General features: G+C 36.8%; 1 protein-coding gene across 5 annotated transcripts in view; it reads left to right on the plus strand.

Annotated features, from left to right (window-relative positions):
- Positions 1 to 17829, plus strand: part of VPS8 (VPS8 subunit of CORVET complex) — a 331520-nt gene that overhangs the window by 251722 nt on the left and 61969 nt on the right. For 4 of the 5 annotated variants that reach the window (XM_057500758.1, XM_036875334.2, XM_057500761.1 and 1 more), the window contains 3 exons: positions 6215 to 6295; positions 7895 to 8064; positions 11240 to 11405. In XM_057500758.1, the coding sequence (XP_057356741.1) occupies positions 6215 to 6295; positions 7895 to 8064; positions 11240 to 11405 (417 nt within the window). Of the gene's footprint in view, positions 1 to 6214; positions 6296 to 7894; positions 8065 to 11239; positions 11406 to 15165; positions 15254 to 17829 lie in introns of those variants that run through there. The other variant, XM_057500762.1, reaches the window with a different exon arrangement.

Here is a 17829-nt window from a genome sequence, read left to right on the forward strand (position 1 = left end):
CTAATGACTTTGAGTAGTTCTAAGCAGTTTATAATGCACTTCTGTGTTCTTTATTTGTTTAATCTCTGTACATTAAGCTGGGGAAGTAGCAGTATCCTCATGTTTCACATGAGGCAGGTGCCACTCAGAAAGATTAAATAACTTGAGTTTACTCAGGTAAGTGACCACAGCTGGAGCATTAACCTAAATTTTCTAACTCCCAGTTTTAGGCCTTCTGTACCTAACAACAGCCATGGTGATTTTCAGATCCATCTCACTTTGTCAGGTCCCCTGGGGAGAAAATAGGGAGTGACAGTTACTAAGATGTAAAATTGCTCAAATATTTATAGTTTTTCCAGAAGAGGTGTTCACATAATAAGAGGTTCTCAGAGATCTTCTTAGCCACTAAATCTTTATTCAGTAAACATCAGTTTATTTAAACTGATGCCTGGCACCTGAATTGTATCGATTTCTTTCATGAACACTAGATGATGTTAATGAGTATTTTTAAGGGACCATATTTATGTTATATACATGCTGTCTTCACTGCTTGCTTTTATTGATCTTCCTGTATGGCAAAAGTAATTCTTGGCTTCTGAGAAGCTGTTTATGACTGTCTTACTAAAGGAATTAAAGTAAACAAATGATATATATGCTGACCTGCTGTATTCATATTTTAAAGTAATGTGTGATAAGTGAAGATTTTAGGTTTCAAACAGTATATGTAGTAGGTATATATAGTAGAAAGCAATAGGGGGAAGAAAGTGGTCATTACATCTTTTTCTAAAGTGTTCTTTGATAAAAAAGCTTATGTGAAATAGTCAAGTGTGTTCTTCTTTAATAGTTTACAAACAAAGAGAAACCTCAGCAGTTATTCATTCATTGTGGAGGAATCTAACTGACATCTTTGGAAAATAATTTGAAAAGCTAGTGGGTTATGTATGGCTGTGCTGGAAGCCTTGAGTTTCCTTTTGCATCTATAATTTATATGTTGTCCCAGCATGAGATAATTTTCATAATTTTGCCTTTAAATAATGTATATTAAGGGAAATGTACTGATATAAATATAGACATGACCTATAAAGATTTCCTCTTCTTTCACAGAATTTAACCTTTTAACGACCTCGTTATTCCACAAACCACCCTTGACAGGACAAATGACAGACCTCTTCTATACTAGAGCTATATTGTTAGTGTATTGGATGAACATATTATAGTAGATATTAAGTAGGTTTTTTGTTATACAAAAAGTAAAGATCTTTTACTTTCCATTGATATTTTGAAGAATAGGTGTATTTATTAAGAGCTTGACCAAAATCATAATTAAATGTAAGTTCAAAGAGCATGAACATGGATCTATTTTTATGCAAAAAAAGTTTTTAAAGTTGTCTGGTGTGTGAATGGCCTGAGTTGTTTTTCTAATAAAGGATTAGTCCACAATATCTAAAGTCTTGCCTTTTGGAAATCGTCTGTACATGTTTGACAGGAATATTTAGCTTAGTGATACAGTCTCTAGCTATGAAACAAAAATCTCCCCATTAAGTTTAAGTGAACTGTTTATGCCCAAACTTGGAATCTTGTTCATGAGTACACAACACACATAGTTATTCTCTACCTTCAGTTTCTTCAGCATATCCTCAGCATCAGGGACCAGGAACTTGTGTGGACACAACCTGTTTTAGACCAACTAAAATACTGAAAATCCATCATAGCTACAATTTGCACCCACCCAATCTTCAAGAGCCATCATCAGAGCCTAGAAGAAAAAAAGAGAAGTAAATACTAAGACTGTGTTGTACAAGAGCAGGAATTTTCCTCTCACATTTTGGAACCTCTCAAGTTTTTTCTGCCTTACAGTCTCTTTTCTTTCTTAACATCTGAACTCACAGATACTCTTAATGCACCAAGAGCTTAATAAACCTATTCCCTAAGAAGTAACCAGGAGTATTACCCATGTTTTCCAGCAAACATTTCTTTTTTTTTTTTTTTGTGAGGGCATCTCTCATATTTATTGATCAAATGGTTGTTAACAACAATAAAATTCTGTATAGGGGAGTCAATGCTCAATGCACAATCATTAATCTACCCCAAGCCTAATTTTCATCAGTCTCCAATCTTCTGAGGCATAATAAACAAGTTCTTACATGGAGAACAAATTCTTACATAGTGAATAAGTTCCTACATGGTGAACAGTACAAGGGCAGCCATCACAGAAACCTTCGGTTTTGCTCATGCATTGTGAACTATTAACAGTCAGTTCAAATATGAATACTCATTTGATTTTTATACTTGATTTATATGTGGATACCACATTTCTCTCTTTATTATTATTATTTTTAATAAAATGCTGAAGTGGTAGGTAGATACAAGATAAAGGTAGAAAACATAGTTTAGTGTTGTAAGAGAGCAAATGTAGATGACCAGGTGTGTGCCTGTACACTATGTGTTAATCCAAGCTAGACATGGGCAATAAAACATCCACGTATGCAGAAGATTTCTCTCAGAACAGGGGAGGTGAGGTTCTAAGCCTCACCTCTGTTGATCCCCAATTTCTCACCTGATGGCCCCCCTGTGACTGTGCCTGTCTTAGGTTGTTCCTCCCTTGAGGAATCTTACCCGTCTCTGGCTAACCAGTCATCTTCCGGGGCCATACAGGGAAATGTAAAGTTGGTAAGTGAGAGAGAAGCCTTATTGTTTGAAATGGTTAGCTTTTTATTTCTTTGCATATTTATGCCCTGTAGCTTCTATGCCCCGCATTTGTCTTGAGGTATCTTTACCACTTGGAAGAATTATGATACTCGGTAAATTTGATATGAGGCACGAATTCTATTTAAGGGTTGTAATTAGGAAGGAAGAAGAAAAGCTATAGAAGTAGCAGGCGGAAGAAAACATGGAAAGATTGATAATTTCTTTGACATATCTTCTTGTAGAGTAACTTCAGCATGTATAGGTTTTAAGCTACTACTTAAATTACGCACACACATTAACATAATAGGAGTATAGTTACATAACCTAAGCATACCTGTAATTACCAGCCATCTCCAGTGAAACCAAGAAAACCAGTTAGGCACCTTAGGCATTTGTGAAAACTTATCTATGATATGGTGGATATTGTCCAACTGAACTTGAACAGTCTGAGAGAAATCAGACAAATTAAAACAACCCATTCCTGGGGAATGTTCACATCCCTTATGTTCTTTTAACAGTAAATAGTCTGTAGTTGTATGATTTTGGAGCGCTACAATTTGCACTTCTCCTAATTCTTGGTTGAGTTCCAACAGTATAGATCCAGTCAAATTTGTTGTTTTACTGTATGCACAGGCCAGCTTAGATATCTCCTTCCTCATTCCCATGGCAAGTCCAGGAACTGGTGGGATGAGTGCATCTACAGCTATAGCAGTGCGTGGATCTTTCTTGGGGTTTTTTGATGATCATCTTCTGGCATGAGTCTTCCAGAGAGTGCTGATGTTGGAAGTTCTTTTTCATATCATATCTTAATTCATTTTCGGGGTAGCCCAATTAGGCTTTGATCCTCTGTATAAACACAAACAGACCCTTTGCCTACACTTTTACATGCCCTTTATACTCTTGTGTAGAACTCATTGGAGGTTACCACACAGGAACTGCCCTTTTTTTTTTTTTGGTATCACTAATCTACACTTACATGACGAATATTATGTTTACTAGGCTCTCCCCTATACCAGGTCCCCCCTATAAACCCCTTTACAGTCACTGTCCATCAGCATAGCAAAATGTTGTAGAATCCCTACTTGCCTTCTCTGTGTTGTACAGCCCTCCCTTTTCTCCTACCCCCCCATGCATGCTAATCTTAATACCCCCCTACTTCTCCCCCCCCTTATCCCTCCCCACCCATCCTCCCCAGTCCCTTTCCCTTTGGTACCTGTTAGTCCATTCTTGAGTTCTGTGATTCTGCTGCTGTTTTGTTCCTTCAGTTTTTCCTTTGTTCTTATATTCCACAGATAAGTGAAATCATTTGGTATTTCTCTTTCTCCACTTGGCTTGTTTCACTGAGCATAATACCCTCCATCTCCATCCATGTTGCTGCAAATGGTTGGATTTGCCCTTTTCTTATGGCTGAGTAGTATTCCATTGTGTATATGTACCACATCTTCTTTATCCATTCATCTATCGATGGACATTTCGGTTGCTTCCAATTCTTGGCTATTGTAAATAGTGCTGCGATAAACATAGGGGTGCACTGATCTTTCTCATACTTGATTGCTGCATTCTTAGGGTAAATTCCTAGGAGTGCAATTCCTGGGTCAAATGGTAGGTCTGTTTTGAGCATTTTGATGTACCTCCATACTGCTTTCCACAAAGGTTGAACTAACTTACATTCCTACCAGCAGTGTAGGAGGGTTCCCCTTTCTCCACAGCCTCGCCAACATTTGTTGTTGTTTGTCTTTTGGATGGCAGCCATCCTTACTGGTGTGAGGTGATACCTCATTGTAGTTTTAATTTGCATTTCTCTGATAATTAGCGATGTGGAGCATCTTTTCATGTGTCTGTTGGCCATCTGTATTTCTTTTTTGGAGAACTGTCTGTTCAGTTCCTCCCAGCAAACATTTCTTATCACTTAGTTGTGAAAATTGAATACCTGTATCTTCTAGCAAACCCTCACTTATTACTTAGTTTATTGGTTTATGTATCTATACTTGGGATACCAATATAGTGTATTAATTAAAAACATGGTTTCTGAAATACCTAGATTCAACACCCAACTTATCTGCTTAATAGTTTTGTGATCATAGAGAATTCTACTTGACCTCTCTAAGCATGAATTTCTTCATTTATAAATATTCTGGAAGGAACTTCATGAAATGGGATTTATAAAGTTGTCCTTAGGGTTGTCCTTGGCATATGCTATCCACTTAATAAATAGAAGCTACCTCTCTCATTACTATATAGTTGGATTTCCCTATTTGGCAAAGAAGAATCATAAGTAATAGACTTTATATACTCACTCATTAGCAATTTTTAAATTATAATTCTCAGCCTAGCCAAAGGTGCAGTAAAACGAGTGTACAAATATGCTGATGGAGATAAAAAATTGCATGATATGACTTTTCGGTGAAACATTTTGGCAGTATATAGCAATATCCATAAAAATCCTCTTTGAATCTGTAATTGCCTTTCTAGAAGTCTCCTCTAAAGAAAGAATCAGATTTAGACCAAAATTTACAGCCACTAGCATTTGACAATAGTGGGTAGAATTTGGGGAGTAGGAGGTAAACCTAAATGTCCAACAATAAAGTATGGTTGAATAACACATGGTATTTCACATGATTCATACTCTGCAGCTGTTAAAAAATATTTGCTCACAATATACTATTAAGTTAAAAAAGGTATAAAAGTATTGTGCAAAATATTCAAATTTTAAGAATTTTAAGATTCTTTCAAATTCAAACTTAGCGTTTCAAAAATTTAAATTACAATACGTCTTGCCCTTTCTGTCCTCCAAATTTTAAGAAATACATCCCTCTCTCTTGCCCTTTGTCTCCTACTCCAGAAACAAGATTGGAAGAATATACATCAGAATATCAAAAGTGTTTATTACCTCTAGGTGGTTAGTTTTACTTTTTTTGTTTTATTTTTGTATATTCATTGTTTTCCAAATTGTACATAATGAACAAGTTACTTACCTCATAGGAAAAGCAGTTGAAGGAAGATTGGGTGTCTAGGTATATTTTGTTTATCAGTAGTGACTTTATTGAAGAAAACTTTGGAAAACTGAAAGCTGCTCCTTAGATCTAGAAACTTATCCCCTAAACAAAGTCTTGCCTCCTAAACTGAAGCAGTTTAGTTGGTTTGGGCCAGGAGGTGGCCAAATGTGGGTTATAGGAGTTGTTGGACAGATTCTAGATAATCATTAATTTGATTTTAATGTAGCAGATAAGAGCTCAGAGAGGGTAAGGTTATTTAATATGAAGGAGAAGGCTCTTGGAGAAACAAAATCAGAGTGAAATTTAATTAGACTTGCAAAGAAGATTGTTAAACAAGGGGATTGGGTCAAATTTTACTTATTTTTCCAAAATACTGTGATGGCCAGAGGGAGACTGATCTGCATTTCCAGTAGGAGGTTCCTGGAAGAATAAATATTGTGTGACTATAGCAAAACACAAGAGTATTTGACTTTTTCAGATAACTTTTATTTTAAAGTAATTAAAAAATACCAAGAACAGAATTATAACTTTTTCAACTTTTTCCTAATTAGGATCCAGTTTATGGAAAAGGAAAACTTGGAGAAATCCAAGGACTTATTCTGGGAATGTTGGATACCTTTAACTATGAACAAGTAAGCTATTCTCTTTTCCTACACCTATCCTAAGGTATAAAGGAGCTATTTATTTTTTCTTTGCACTTATTTTTCTTTAAAAATTGCCATCTATTTAGTGGAAGTTTGATATATTTAAGAATATGGGTTTTTTACATTTTTTAATTTTCCTTCACATTAATTAATATTTTGTATACACACATACCTTGTAGAATGTGGAAATGCATCAAATTTGTAGTCATTTTACTGTTTTGATTCATTGGCAGTAGAACAAATATCATTTTTCTAAATGAAAAGTGTGAGAAACCTCCTGGAAAAATAATTGAATGCAAAGCTTTAACCCATTAAAAGGAAGGGTCAGCTTGAGTATAGTTGTAAACTAAAATTAAATGAATGATTTTTTAAACATTCTGAAGCAGATAATTGCCACTAACCAAAAGTGGTCACTCATCTTCCCTTAATTCAAAACTGCCTATGGCTTCAATTATCAGTAGGAGCCAGGTTGGTGTACAGATTTTTTTCTTAGTATACTTCAAAGTGACTCATGAAGCCACCTAGAAAAAGCACCATTTAGACATGTTCGATACAATGCCTGCTCTTTTTAAAAATCAGAGAGAAGAAAATTTTGGGTGATGGAGCTTTTCTTAGGGTATCATAAGAACTACAGGTTTACTGAGCATAACCCAGTGGAGCTGAACCCTGCAGGCCCAGGCTCCGTGGTAGCAGAAACAAAGCTGACTGCAAGGCAGAAAATTTCTGTGAACTTTGGAAGAGGAGGAAAAGGTGAGGCTGACTGAAAGAATTACTATGGTTAGACTGTTAGAATTGAACATGGTAGTTACAGATAAAGAGGAAGGACTAGCTTTCTCTTTAGCAAGGAGGATGGTCAGAATATCTTCCCCATTAGTGCTGACAGAAAAGAGCCCAAATGCACAGCTAAATTATATACATAAATGTTGAGCCTCAGATATAGTATGAAAACAATACTTTATAAGCACATTCCTAAAATGACTTAATGTTATAGCCGTGAAAATGTCTTTATGTCACTTAATGACAGATGTCACAGCCTTGAGTAGATTCAAATGACTTGTAAGTGCTGATCAGGGAAATGTGATCTCTCTGCCCAAGGGAAATGAAAGCCGAGTAATGGCCATTAGCTGTTTCAGTGAAAGGTTATTTGAAATATTGCCGTACATGCAATTTCTATAGAAATATAAGGGATTTTTTTGTTATTTGGTGTAACACTTTGAGCCATTCAAAAAGAACTTACATATTAAATGTAATAAATAGATTTGAGGTTAGCTAATGATTCAAAAGCCATCAGTACTGAAATAAGCCACAGAATGGCAGAGCACACATTTCTCAGTAGAAACTAATGACAGCCTTTTAATAGCTATTTCAAGAATCTTAGTGTATGCACTTGTCATTACTCTGCATGTTAAAGTTAACCATTTAAGCGTGGGGGTTTTTGATGTTTGTTTTATTAATTATGTGTCTTTGTAGTATATTCCAGTTCCAGCTGTTTGTGGCTGGAAACTAACCAGATACTATTCTGCATTCATCCTCTCTCTCTCTAAATTTATAAACATTTGTTTGTTTTTTTGTTTTGATCTCTTATAGACCCTGCTGGAAACAACTACTAGTCTTCTAAACCAAGATCTCCATTGGTCATTGTGTAACCTGAGAGCTTCAGTCACCAGAGGGCTGAACCCCAAGCAGGAATACTGCTCTATATGTTTGCAGCAGTACAAGAGACGCCAAGAAATGGCTGACGAAATTATTATCTTCAGGTAAGAGAAGGAAGGGAATGTTACACACGTGGTATGCAGATATGTGTGTTATTACCAGGCAGGAGTACACCTAGATACAGAGCCTCAGCCAGTCATGCTAGCAGTGAATAAAGAAGGTGAAGTTCCTGCCCTCAGAGACTTTACAACCTGCATGGGACCTGGGAGGAATGGGTGTTAGGGTTGTCAGGTAATAAATAAATACAGAGTAATGACAGCTATGAAAAAAAAACAGAACACAGGGTAAGGGGATGAATGAACTGTTCAGGATGAGAATGCTATTTTAAGATGCCATAACAAGAAAAAAATCTCTAAGGAAGTGACATTTGGGCAGAATGAGAGAGGTAGAAGTAAAGGTTCAGAATATATATATGTATTTCTTATTGAAATATAATCGACATATAATATTGTATTAGTTTCAGGTGTACATCATAGTGATTTGATCTTTTTATACATCACAAAATGATCCCCATGATAAGTCTAATTACCATCTGTCACCATAAAAGGTACTACAGTATTATTGACTATATTCCCTGTGCTGTACATTACATGCCCATGGCCTTCTTATTTTGTAATTGGAAGTTTCTACCCCTTAGTACCCTTTACCAGTTTACCCTCCCCCACAGCCCCTCGTCACTCTGGTAACCACCAGTTTTGTTTGCTGCATCTATGAGTCTCAAACAAACAGAAACAGACTCAGACATACAGAATGTATTTTAAGGATAGAGCCAACTTGCTGGTGTATTAGATGTGGAGCGTGAGGGAAATATGTCTTTGGCCTGAGCAATTGGATGAACATGGTACCATTGTAAGATGAAAGAGAACAGGTCAGTGGTAATCAAGAGTTTTGTTTTGGAAGTGTTAGGTTTAAGATGGCTATTAGACATCCAAGGAGGGATATCAGATAGACAGCTATTCTAGTCAGAAACCTGGAGATATGTCCTGGAAATATAAATTTAGCAACCATCGGCATCTAAATGATACTTAAGGAAACAGTGCAAAGAGAGAAGAAATCTAGTGCTCACCCAGAGAGGCAATACGAGATGGTCTCTGGAGCCAAATTTCTCAAGTTCAAATCCTAAGTCTGACGCTTACTAGCTGTGAGATTTTGGACAAGGTATTTAATCTCTTTACATCTTAGTTTCCTCACCTGTATGTTGGGATAATTATGGTACCTGCTTCATGGGGGTTTGTGAAGATTAAATGAAATAATTTATGTAAGACACTTGCAGTAAGCAGTATATTAGTGTCAGGTACTACTATTGTAGATACAGGATAATGATAGATTTGGTGGTTGGAAGAAGTAGTTCTCATCACACAAAGAGCCCTTTCATTCAACAAATATTTATTGAGCACCTTCTGTATGCCAGGTACTGTTCAAGGGGATAAGGTATAGCATGAACAAAATAAAGAATCTGCTGTCATAGTGTTTACATTTTAGTGGTGGGGCAGACAAACAAAGAAGTCGATTGCCAGGTAGTGACTACTGTGAAAAAAATAAAACATGTTAAGTGAAATAAAGTGTTTGTGGGAGGAGATAAATAGAGTTGTCAGGGAAACCTTCACTGTGAAGGTGACTTATGAACAGACAATTTAAAATTAATTTATTTAAAATTAATTAGTTACCACGAATAAAATAACACATGGTATAGAGGAAAGAGAATGTTGGGAGCTACTAATTTATAAAGAGTAGTTAGGGGTCTCATTATTTAAGTGACATTTGAGCAGAGACCTAAAGGAAGTGGCCATGCAAAATCAAGGGGAGAGTGTCCTGGACAAAGGATCCACAAGTGCAGACAGGGAGGCAGGAAATTCTTGGCGTACTTGAGGAGCAGTGGGTGAGTGAGACTAGCGTGGGCTAAGCAGAGTGACGGAAAGGGAAATTGATGAGAGATGGCCTCTGAAGGAGCAGTGGCCAAATCATGTAGGAACTGGGCCATTATAAAGAATTAAGCTTTTACTATGAGATGAGAAGCCACTGGATGGTTTTGAGGATAGGTTTGAAAACATGTGACCTGTATCTTAAGGATCACTTTGACTGCTGCGCTGGGATGGACTTTAGGAGGTTAAGGGTGAAAGTAGAGTGGCCAGTAATCCAAGTGAGCGATAGCCTAAGGTGATAATAATGAAGTAGGTATCTAGATACATTCTGAAGGTAGAGCTGATAAAATTTGCTTATAGATTGGATATGAGGTGTGCAAGAAAGAGAATAGTCGAGGATGACTCAAAAGTTTTTGGCCTGAAAAATGGTAAGAATGGCAGTTGCCATTTACTGAGGTGTGGGCGTTGGAAAACAGGCAGTGGAGGTGGAGTGGGATGGAAATCAAGAATTTGGTTTGGGCATGTTAAATTTAAGATGCCTATTAGATATCCAAAGTAGAGTTCTTGAGAAACAGATGGGGTTTAGGAGAGAAGTCTGGGCTGAAGGTATAAATTTGGCAGTCATCAGCATGTAGGTGTTATTTTAAAGCTATGGAGCTGGAAGTAATCACTAAAGGAGCAAGGCTGGCTATGGAAAGAAGAGCATTGGAGAGAAGGTTATATATAGAAAAGAGAAAGAGTAAGAAGAGAGACTGTATAGACTAAAGAAAAGAATTGGCTTCTGAGGTAGTCCAATATTTCAGGCTAGAGAAACAAGGAGAAATTGGCAAAGTTGACTGAGCTGTCACTTCTGGGAGGCTCATTTGGTAACTTAGTGTAATCAGTAGGGAATTTTTTCATAGGAATAGTGTAAAAATTTGCTACAGCACTCACACTTGTGAGTGCTTAATCAAATCCCAACTCCTGCCTCGAATTTGATGAGGAAGACCTCTCATGTCATTAATCAAGCTATTTATATAATTATGATTTCTCCAATTGCCTTTTTTTTTCACATTGTCTAAAAGTATTTCATAGTTTGAGAAATGAACAGAAGTTCAGCTCATCTCCTGGGGGTTTGTAGTCATAGAACTGTGGTTCTGTTCCTACTTGCAACTTAAGTATACAAGTAAGTATGTGAGTCAGGATTTTAAAGAGAGGACAGCCACAAGTAAATTCCCTTTCTTGTTTCTTAACCTAGACAGCCATCAGTGCATTCCAGCTTACTGGAAATCTTTGTCACTTACAAATACACTAACACAGCTTATGTTACAGATTTTATGATAACAAAAGGTGCAAATTGGTTGCCTTCATTTTGCAGCTGTGGCCATTTGTATCACTCTTTCTGTCTGCAAAACAAAGAGTGCACCGTAGAAGTTGAGGGCCAAACAAGGTGGACATGCTACAAATGCAGCTCAAGTAACAAAGTAGGAAAATTAAGTGAAAATTCATCTGAAATCAAAAAAGGGAGGATAACCCCATCCCAGGTAAGACTTTTTTTCATGACAAGATGAAAGTGGATGCCTTTTAGGCCTGTCCTTTCCTGATTTGTTTTCAGCTCTTAAAAAGCCTCAACAAATTTACCTGATGGGTATCCAGTGCATGACATCTTCTGTTCAGTCCTATTTAGTGTTAGAAGAGCTTCTCCTCTCTGCCCAACCCCGAAAAACAGGGACTTGAGAGCAACAGAAGATATTTCTGCCCTTAAGAAGCTTAAGATCTTGTGAAACAGAGAGGATGTTTACACATGAGCCTGCTTAAGATCCTCTGACAAAATAAGAGGTCAGCAAGTACAACTGCTACAGTACTAGGGAGTACCTGTGTGCTGAAGAGTGTAGTGCCACCTCTGTTAAGTGGGGACACGGTACGTACACCTGTGCTCTGGGCATGGTAACTTACTTCAAAGAACTTGACACAATACTGTTAGAGAAATTTTCACTGCCTTTGGAGTCTGACAGATGGACTACTTATGATTTTTGTTCGTTTCACAGCCTCTCTTTTTTTTTCTTATGCAGGCAGTGGAGCAGGGTTTGAACTCTACTGCTTAATAGCTTTTAGGAGAACAGAACTTGACTACACAAGAGGCTCGATGTGCCGGAGGGGCAGTTACTAGGGCTGTGAATTGGTCATTGTGTCATTCCCAGTTACTTCCTCTTCAGAGAAATGGCGACCCATTTATTGTTGCCTGCTCCATCCTCTCTGCCAGCCCCTCCTGAAGTTGTCCTTTGACATCACAGAGTGAAAAGTTGGACCCGTTGCTTTTCTCTGTTTAATTAGCTTTCAGCGTGTGTCAGAAGCAAATCCAGGGAAAAAACCCTGACCTGGCTCCTCCCAGGTAACAGTTCCAAATTTCTATACCCCAGTGGTAGGCATTCATTTATATATTCACCCAGTATATATGGGATAGTGTCCATTCACTACTAAGTGCTAGGTGCACAATGATAGACAAAACCTTTTGTCTTGTGTAGTTATCATCAATGAAATTATGAAGATTTTGAGTAAGTATTCTTGACTTCTTTCTGACACCAAATTCTATTAGTTCTCTGGATACCAACTGGATACCCAACAATTCAGTTCAATTCTGACACTAACTACCCAGAGTTAACATCAGACTGCACAGGTTCATCCCCACACGACTGCCCTAACTTCAGGACGGTTGCAAATGGGATGCCCAGGTTATCCACACTTCTGGATGACCTGGTAAATTCAGGGGTTCCTGCAACATCCCCACCCCAGTTTTGATAATTCACTAGAACAACTCAGAGAACTTAGGAAAATACTTTATATTTACTCATTTATTGCACAGATCCAACTCAGAGCAGCCAAATGGAAGAACACAGGGGCAAGGTATGGGGGTAGAAGTGTGCCTGGAGCTGCCATGCCCTCTCCCAGCACACTCCCTTCCCAGCACATCAGTGTGCTCACCAACCTAGAAGTGCTTTGAACTTTGTTGGGGAGTTTCTGTGGAGGTTTCATTATATTGTCATAATTGATTAAGTCATAGGCTATTAGTAACTGAACTCTCTCTCTAGCACCTCTCCCTTCCCCAGAGATGGCAGTGGGTGGGGAGGAGGGCAGGATGAAAGTTCCAACCTTCTAATCATGGCTTAATCTTTCTAGTGATCAGCTTCCATCCTGAAGCTACCTGGGGTCCACAGACACTAGTCATCTTATTAGCATACCAAAGGCACTAAGTATACATTTTTCATTATACCCCAGATACTTATAGGTAAACTATGCTGTAAGGGCAGATAATGAGTAGACCTAATCAAGACATGGGAAATTATGGACGGCTTCCTTATAGTGCCATGTTAGCTGCCTCCAAAGGCAAAAAGAATTAAGCTAGACAAGTTTAGGTGCAAGGGCAGGTAAGAGGAGGAGGATTCCAGACAGGGAACAATATATAGAACAAACATATAGCATCACTACTGGGAGGCAGAGAAGAGCATGGAACTGGACTCTAAGCATGATGGGACCTGGAGGGTGAAAGAGAGTGGTCTGAGATGACGCTAGGGAGGTAAGCGGAGACCACATTATTCTGAGGTTTATGCTAAAGAAACAGGGAAGATATTGAGGGGTTTTAAAGAAAGAGTGATCTGATTAGAATAACGTATTTTTTTTCAGAATAGGAAAAAAAAGAACATTGTAACTGCAGTGCAGAAAATGAATTGAAAGGTAAACAAGACTGGATGTGGGGAGACCAAGTATATTGAAGTAATTTAGAGGAGAGAAGTGATAACTTGTACTAGAATGATAGAAGTTGGGAGGGAGAAAAGAGTACCTATTTGAAAGGTGTTTGAGAAGCACAAACATCAGTTCATGTGTCCCTGCTTACTTCCCTAGCCTCATCTCATACCACTCACTCTCTTTTACCCCCTAGATCCAGTCATGCTCAAATCTAGTGCCATGCTCTTCTCTGTTCCCCCAAGAGAGGCTATATTTGAGGGGTAGAGTTACTGGGAGTGGTGATAAATTTGTTGGATGGGGAGGTATGACAGAGAGAGTAGTCAGAGTTAGCACCCAGATTTCTTTTTGAGCAACTGAGTGGTTAGTGGTACCATTCACTGAGATAGAAAGCAATAAGCAAAGCACATTTGGGGAATAAGAGAGAGAATTCATTGTCAGAGTTAAGAGATGTCCACAGGACATACATGTAAAGATGTTTGGTATGTTTCCAGATTGAAAATTTTATTAACTAGTCATCCAAAATGCTCCCTTGTTTACATTTAGGGAAGGAAAAACAGGCCGTGTAATTTCCAGCACATTTCCAAGCTGAATCAAAATGCAGATGGAGGAACTTCTATTTGTGCAGATATTTAAGTCATTACATCTTAGGGAAGTTCAGCTTTTTGCTTCTTTCAGTTATATCCTATTCATAAATAACATGTGATTACATGTATATCATTGCCTGGATATTACAATTAGACTTTTTCTTTCTTCCTAGATAGTACTGAAGCTAAAATATACTTTTTTTTTCCTTTTTTAAAAAATACAATTATGTGTTATGTATGTAATTATGCATTTTAATGCATAATGTATAAACAACAAAACTCGACTTCTGTGAGTTTTGACAACCACCTTTACAATAAGATACAGAGTAGTATTGTCACCCTGCCTTAAAAGTCCCCATGTCTCTTTGTAGTCAATCTCACCTCCACCCTCAATGTCTTTCATTGTTAAGAAAACAAGTAAGATTACTGCTCAGATCTTCTTGAAAAAATGTTTGATGCTTCCTAATAATGAAGCAAGCTCAAATGAGAACTATTTTGCGTTTCTTAAATTTTTCTCTAGCTGTCTGTTTCCCTTGTTTTTCTTCTAAGATAATCATAAAAAGATCTAATGGATTGGTAACATAAGAGGGAAAGAGGAAATGAAATTTACCAAATATATGCTTTAGATGTGTTTAATCTTCACAACAACTTTATGAAGGTGATTTATATTCCCTAGTGTACAGCTAAAGGAACTGTATATAGCTCAGGGCAGATTATGAACTCAAGTTTGTAGGACCACCATAACCCCATTTTCCTGCCTTCATCCTGTTGTATTTTTAGCATTCTGGCCTTGTCGAAACCTGTAAAGTTGATTTTTAAAATAACATCTGTACCATATTGGCTGTGCCAGTTAAGATTTCTTACCATTGTGTGAGCCATTCACATTTTGAATTATATGAGAATACTACACATGATAAAATTATATGAAAATACTATAAAATTCTATATATGACTTCTATTAAACTTTACTTCCCAGAAGTTCTACTTTGCTCTCTCAATTGCTGTTGAAAATCCATCAGCCCTGGTTATCAAGTTCCCAGTCAGCACATGAGGGTAACAGAGGTGAGGCCCCAGTGACTCCAAGATCAAGCTGGAACTACCAGTCAGCTCCACCTATTGTTGTCTACTCGGAGAAGATACTGAATGCGTTTGAAGCTTCTCACCGCCTTTGTAACATGATCTATTGTCAAATAGCTTTTGTTTCATCTTTTTCCAAGACTTGTGATAATTTTTTACTTCTTCAATTTCTGACTCTAGTTAAGTAGGATGCAACAGTTATCCTTGAAACTGTGATTTTGATGGATAAAGTCTTCTTACCTCTCCTTGTCCCATCTCTGTTTTTCACAACTGGCCAATATATGTAGCCAATAATTATGATGTATTAGTTACCTCCCAACAAGTTTGCACAGATATGTAGGAATTATTCCGCCCAGAAAACCTGCTTTCCTTTAGAATGAGCACTTTTATTCTTTACAAGCAGAAAAATGACTCAAATTTCTTTCTTTCATTATCTTTCCCTTACCCTGCCCCCTCCCTGAACCTGGCTTATAGTAGCTCAGTCTGAAATGTTAAGGTCCACAAAATAGATCTTGCAAGTCTATCTGATTCTGTTTTGCATTGGAGAAACTAATCTCAACAAAATAATATTCATTATTTTATTATATTTTCCTAACAAGTGTTACTCCCATATAATATAACGTACTATAACAATATAATTTAAATTTTATCTTTGATTAATCCCTTATTCAATTTATAGTAGCAAATAACTCATTGGCACTGATGAGCATTAGAAGAAATTAATTTGTCCTTCATTTTCAAAATAACTGTCAGTCAACAGGCAACTTCATATAAATTCAAAGAAACATAATTGAAGATTTATTAGATTTTAGTTTTAACATTATTATATTAATAACAGGGCTTAGTGTTCTTGAGAGCTGGTAATAAGCTAACACATTATTGTGTACTAGAAACACTCAAGTTGTTATTCCTTTTAAAACTACAAAGAAAAGCATTTAGATACTCATTAAAACATTTTATAATGTATTGTTTGATATTTTTCAGATTTGGATAAATCATCCCTTCTCAGTAAAGAGCTCTAGGTACATTAGTCAAGTTATCAGTTTTTGTTTTTGTTTTTTCAGGATGAGCCAAGTATCTGAGGGAGAAGGGGACTGTAAATAAACAAAGAGCTACCTATTTCTCCTTTAATAGTTAAATAAGGAAAGATTTACATGAAATAAGCTCATATTTTCCCAGGTACTTGGAGTACATTTTCTTTCTTGATTTTTAGAGTCATCTAAGAATATGTTTTCTTTTTTGGGGTAAATTTATGAATAATGTCAGAGGAAAATATTTACAGCTTCTAACAAATTATTCAGTAAATGACATTCATTTATGCTCATTGGTCATAATTTTCTATGAACCATTGTACAATGCTTATTTACTTTGGATTCCAACTATAAGTTGGTTTAATGAAATAGGAACATGTTATTAATGTATTTTCATTTGTCCACTTTTAAAAAGTAAAGAGTAGCCCCTGACATGTTAGATTTAAATTAAATGTTAAAAAATGAGATTTCAGACTTTGGTGATAGCAGCATTTCTCAAAAGAGTATCTTCTAAATTAAACTTACAAATTAAATGAAGATTAATATATCTCAAGTGCAGAGAGGTGTTAAATGATCCTAATATAAATGAATTATTTTTAGAAGACTTTTGCCCATTTTTCAATAATCTTGTTATTATGTTCTAGTATTAAGTGATTAATTACGTCAGCCAGTATTTAATGTATGCCTATTTTGGGCCAAACACTATTCTTGTTACTAAGTATATGTTGGTGAACAACAAACACGTACTTCCTACTGAAAACATAGTTCCTACCATTATGTAGTTTACTATCTAGTAAGAAAGCTAGACAGTAAGTAAACAAACAATATATCAAATGTGTAATTTCAAATTATGATAGGTATATTGGTGCTATGATGGGAAAGAATAGAATGTTATAAGAAGAGTAGCATGAGGAAAAATCTACTCTGGATTTGTGGTCAGGGAATATCCATCTACAGAAATGATATTTAAACTAAGATCTAAAGGCTAAGCAAGTTGGAGCCACATGAAGAACATTTCAAGCAAGAGAGAACAGCAAAAACACAGGAATTGAGGAAGGAAATGACTTGTTCAAGGAATTGAAAAAAGATCAGTGGCTGGAACATAGTAACTAAAGGGGAGTGGCAAAGAATGCAGCTGAAGAGGTAGGCAGGACCAGATCCTGAATAAGCTATAAGACTGTTAAAGAGCTTAGTTTTTAATTCTTAAAGTAGTAGGAAACATTGAGGGGTTTAAAACAAGAGGATTGATATAACCCATCAGTTGTGATTGGAAAATGGATTGACAGTCTCATCTCTCTTACCAGCCTCATCTTCACCTTTTTGCCAGGGCAGTGTAACAATCTGATTCTTAAAGTTAGTATACTTCCCTTTGATCCAGTCCAAGGGGCTGAAGGCTGACAATAGTACCAAAGTTTCCAGTCTTTCTGCAAAACTAAAGTTTTGATGGAAATGAGGGCAAAGGATGTAAAAAAAATTCTATAGTCCAGTAAAATGTAGAAAAATGCTCAACTTTACTGAGATCAAAGAAATAC

This window comes from Manis pentadactyla, chromosome 1 (genome assembly GCF_030020395.1).
Source record: "Manis pentadactyla isolate mManPen7 chromosome 1, mManPen7.hap1, whole genome shotgun sequence".
Taxonomy (NCBI): domain Eukaryota; kingdom Metazoa; phylum Chordata; class Mammalia; order Pholidota; family Manidae; genus Manis; species Manis pentadactyla.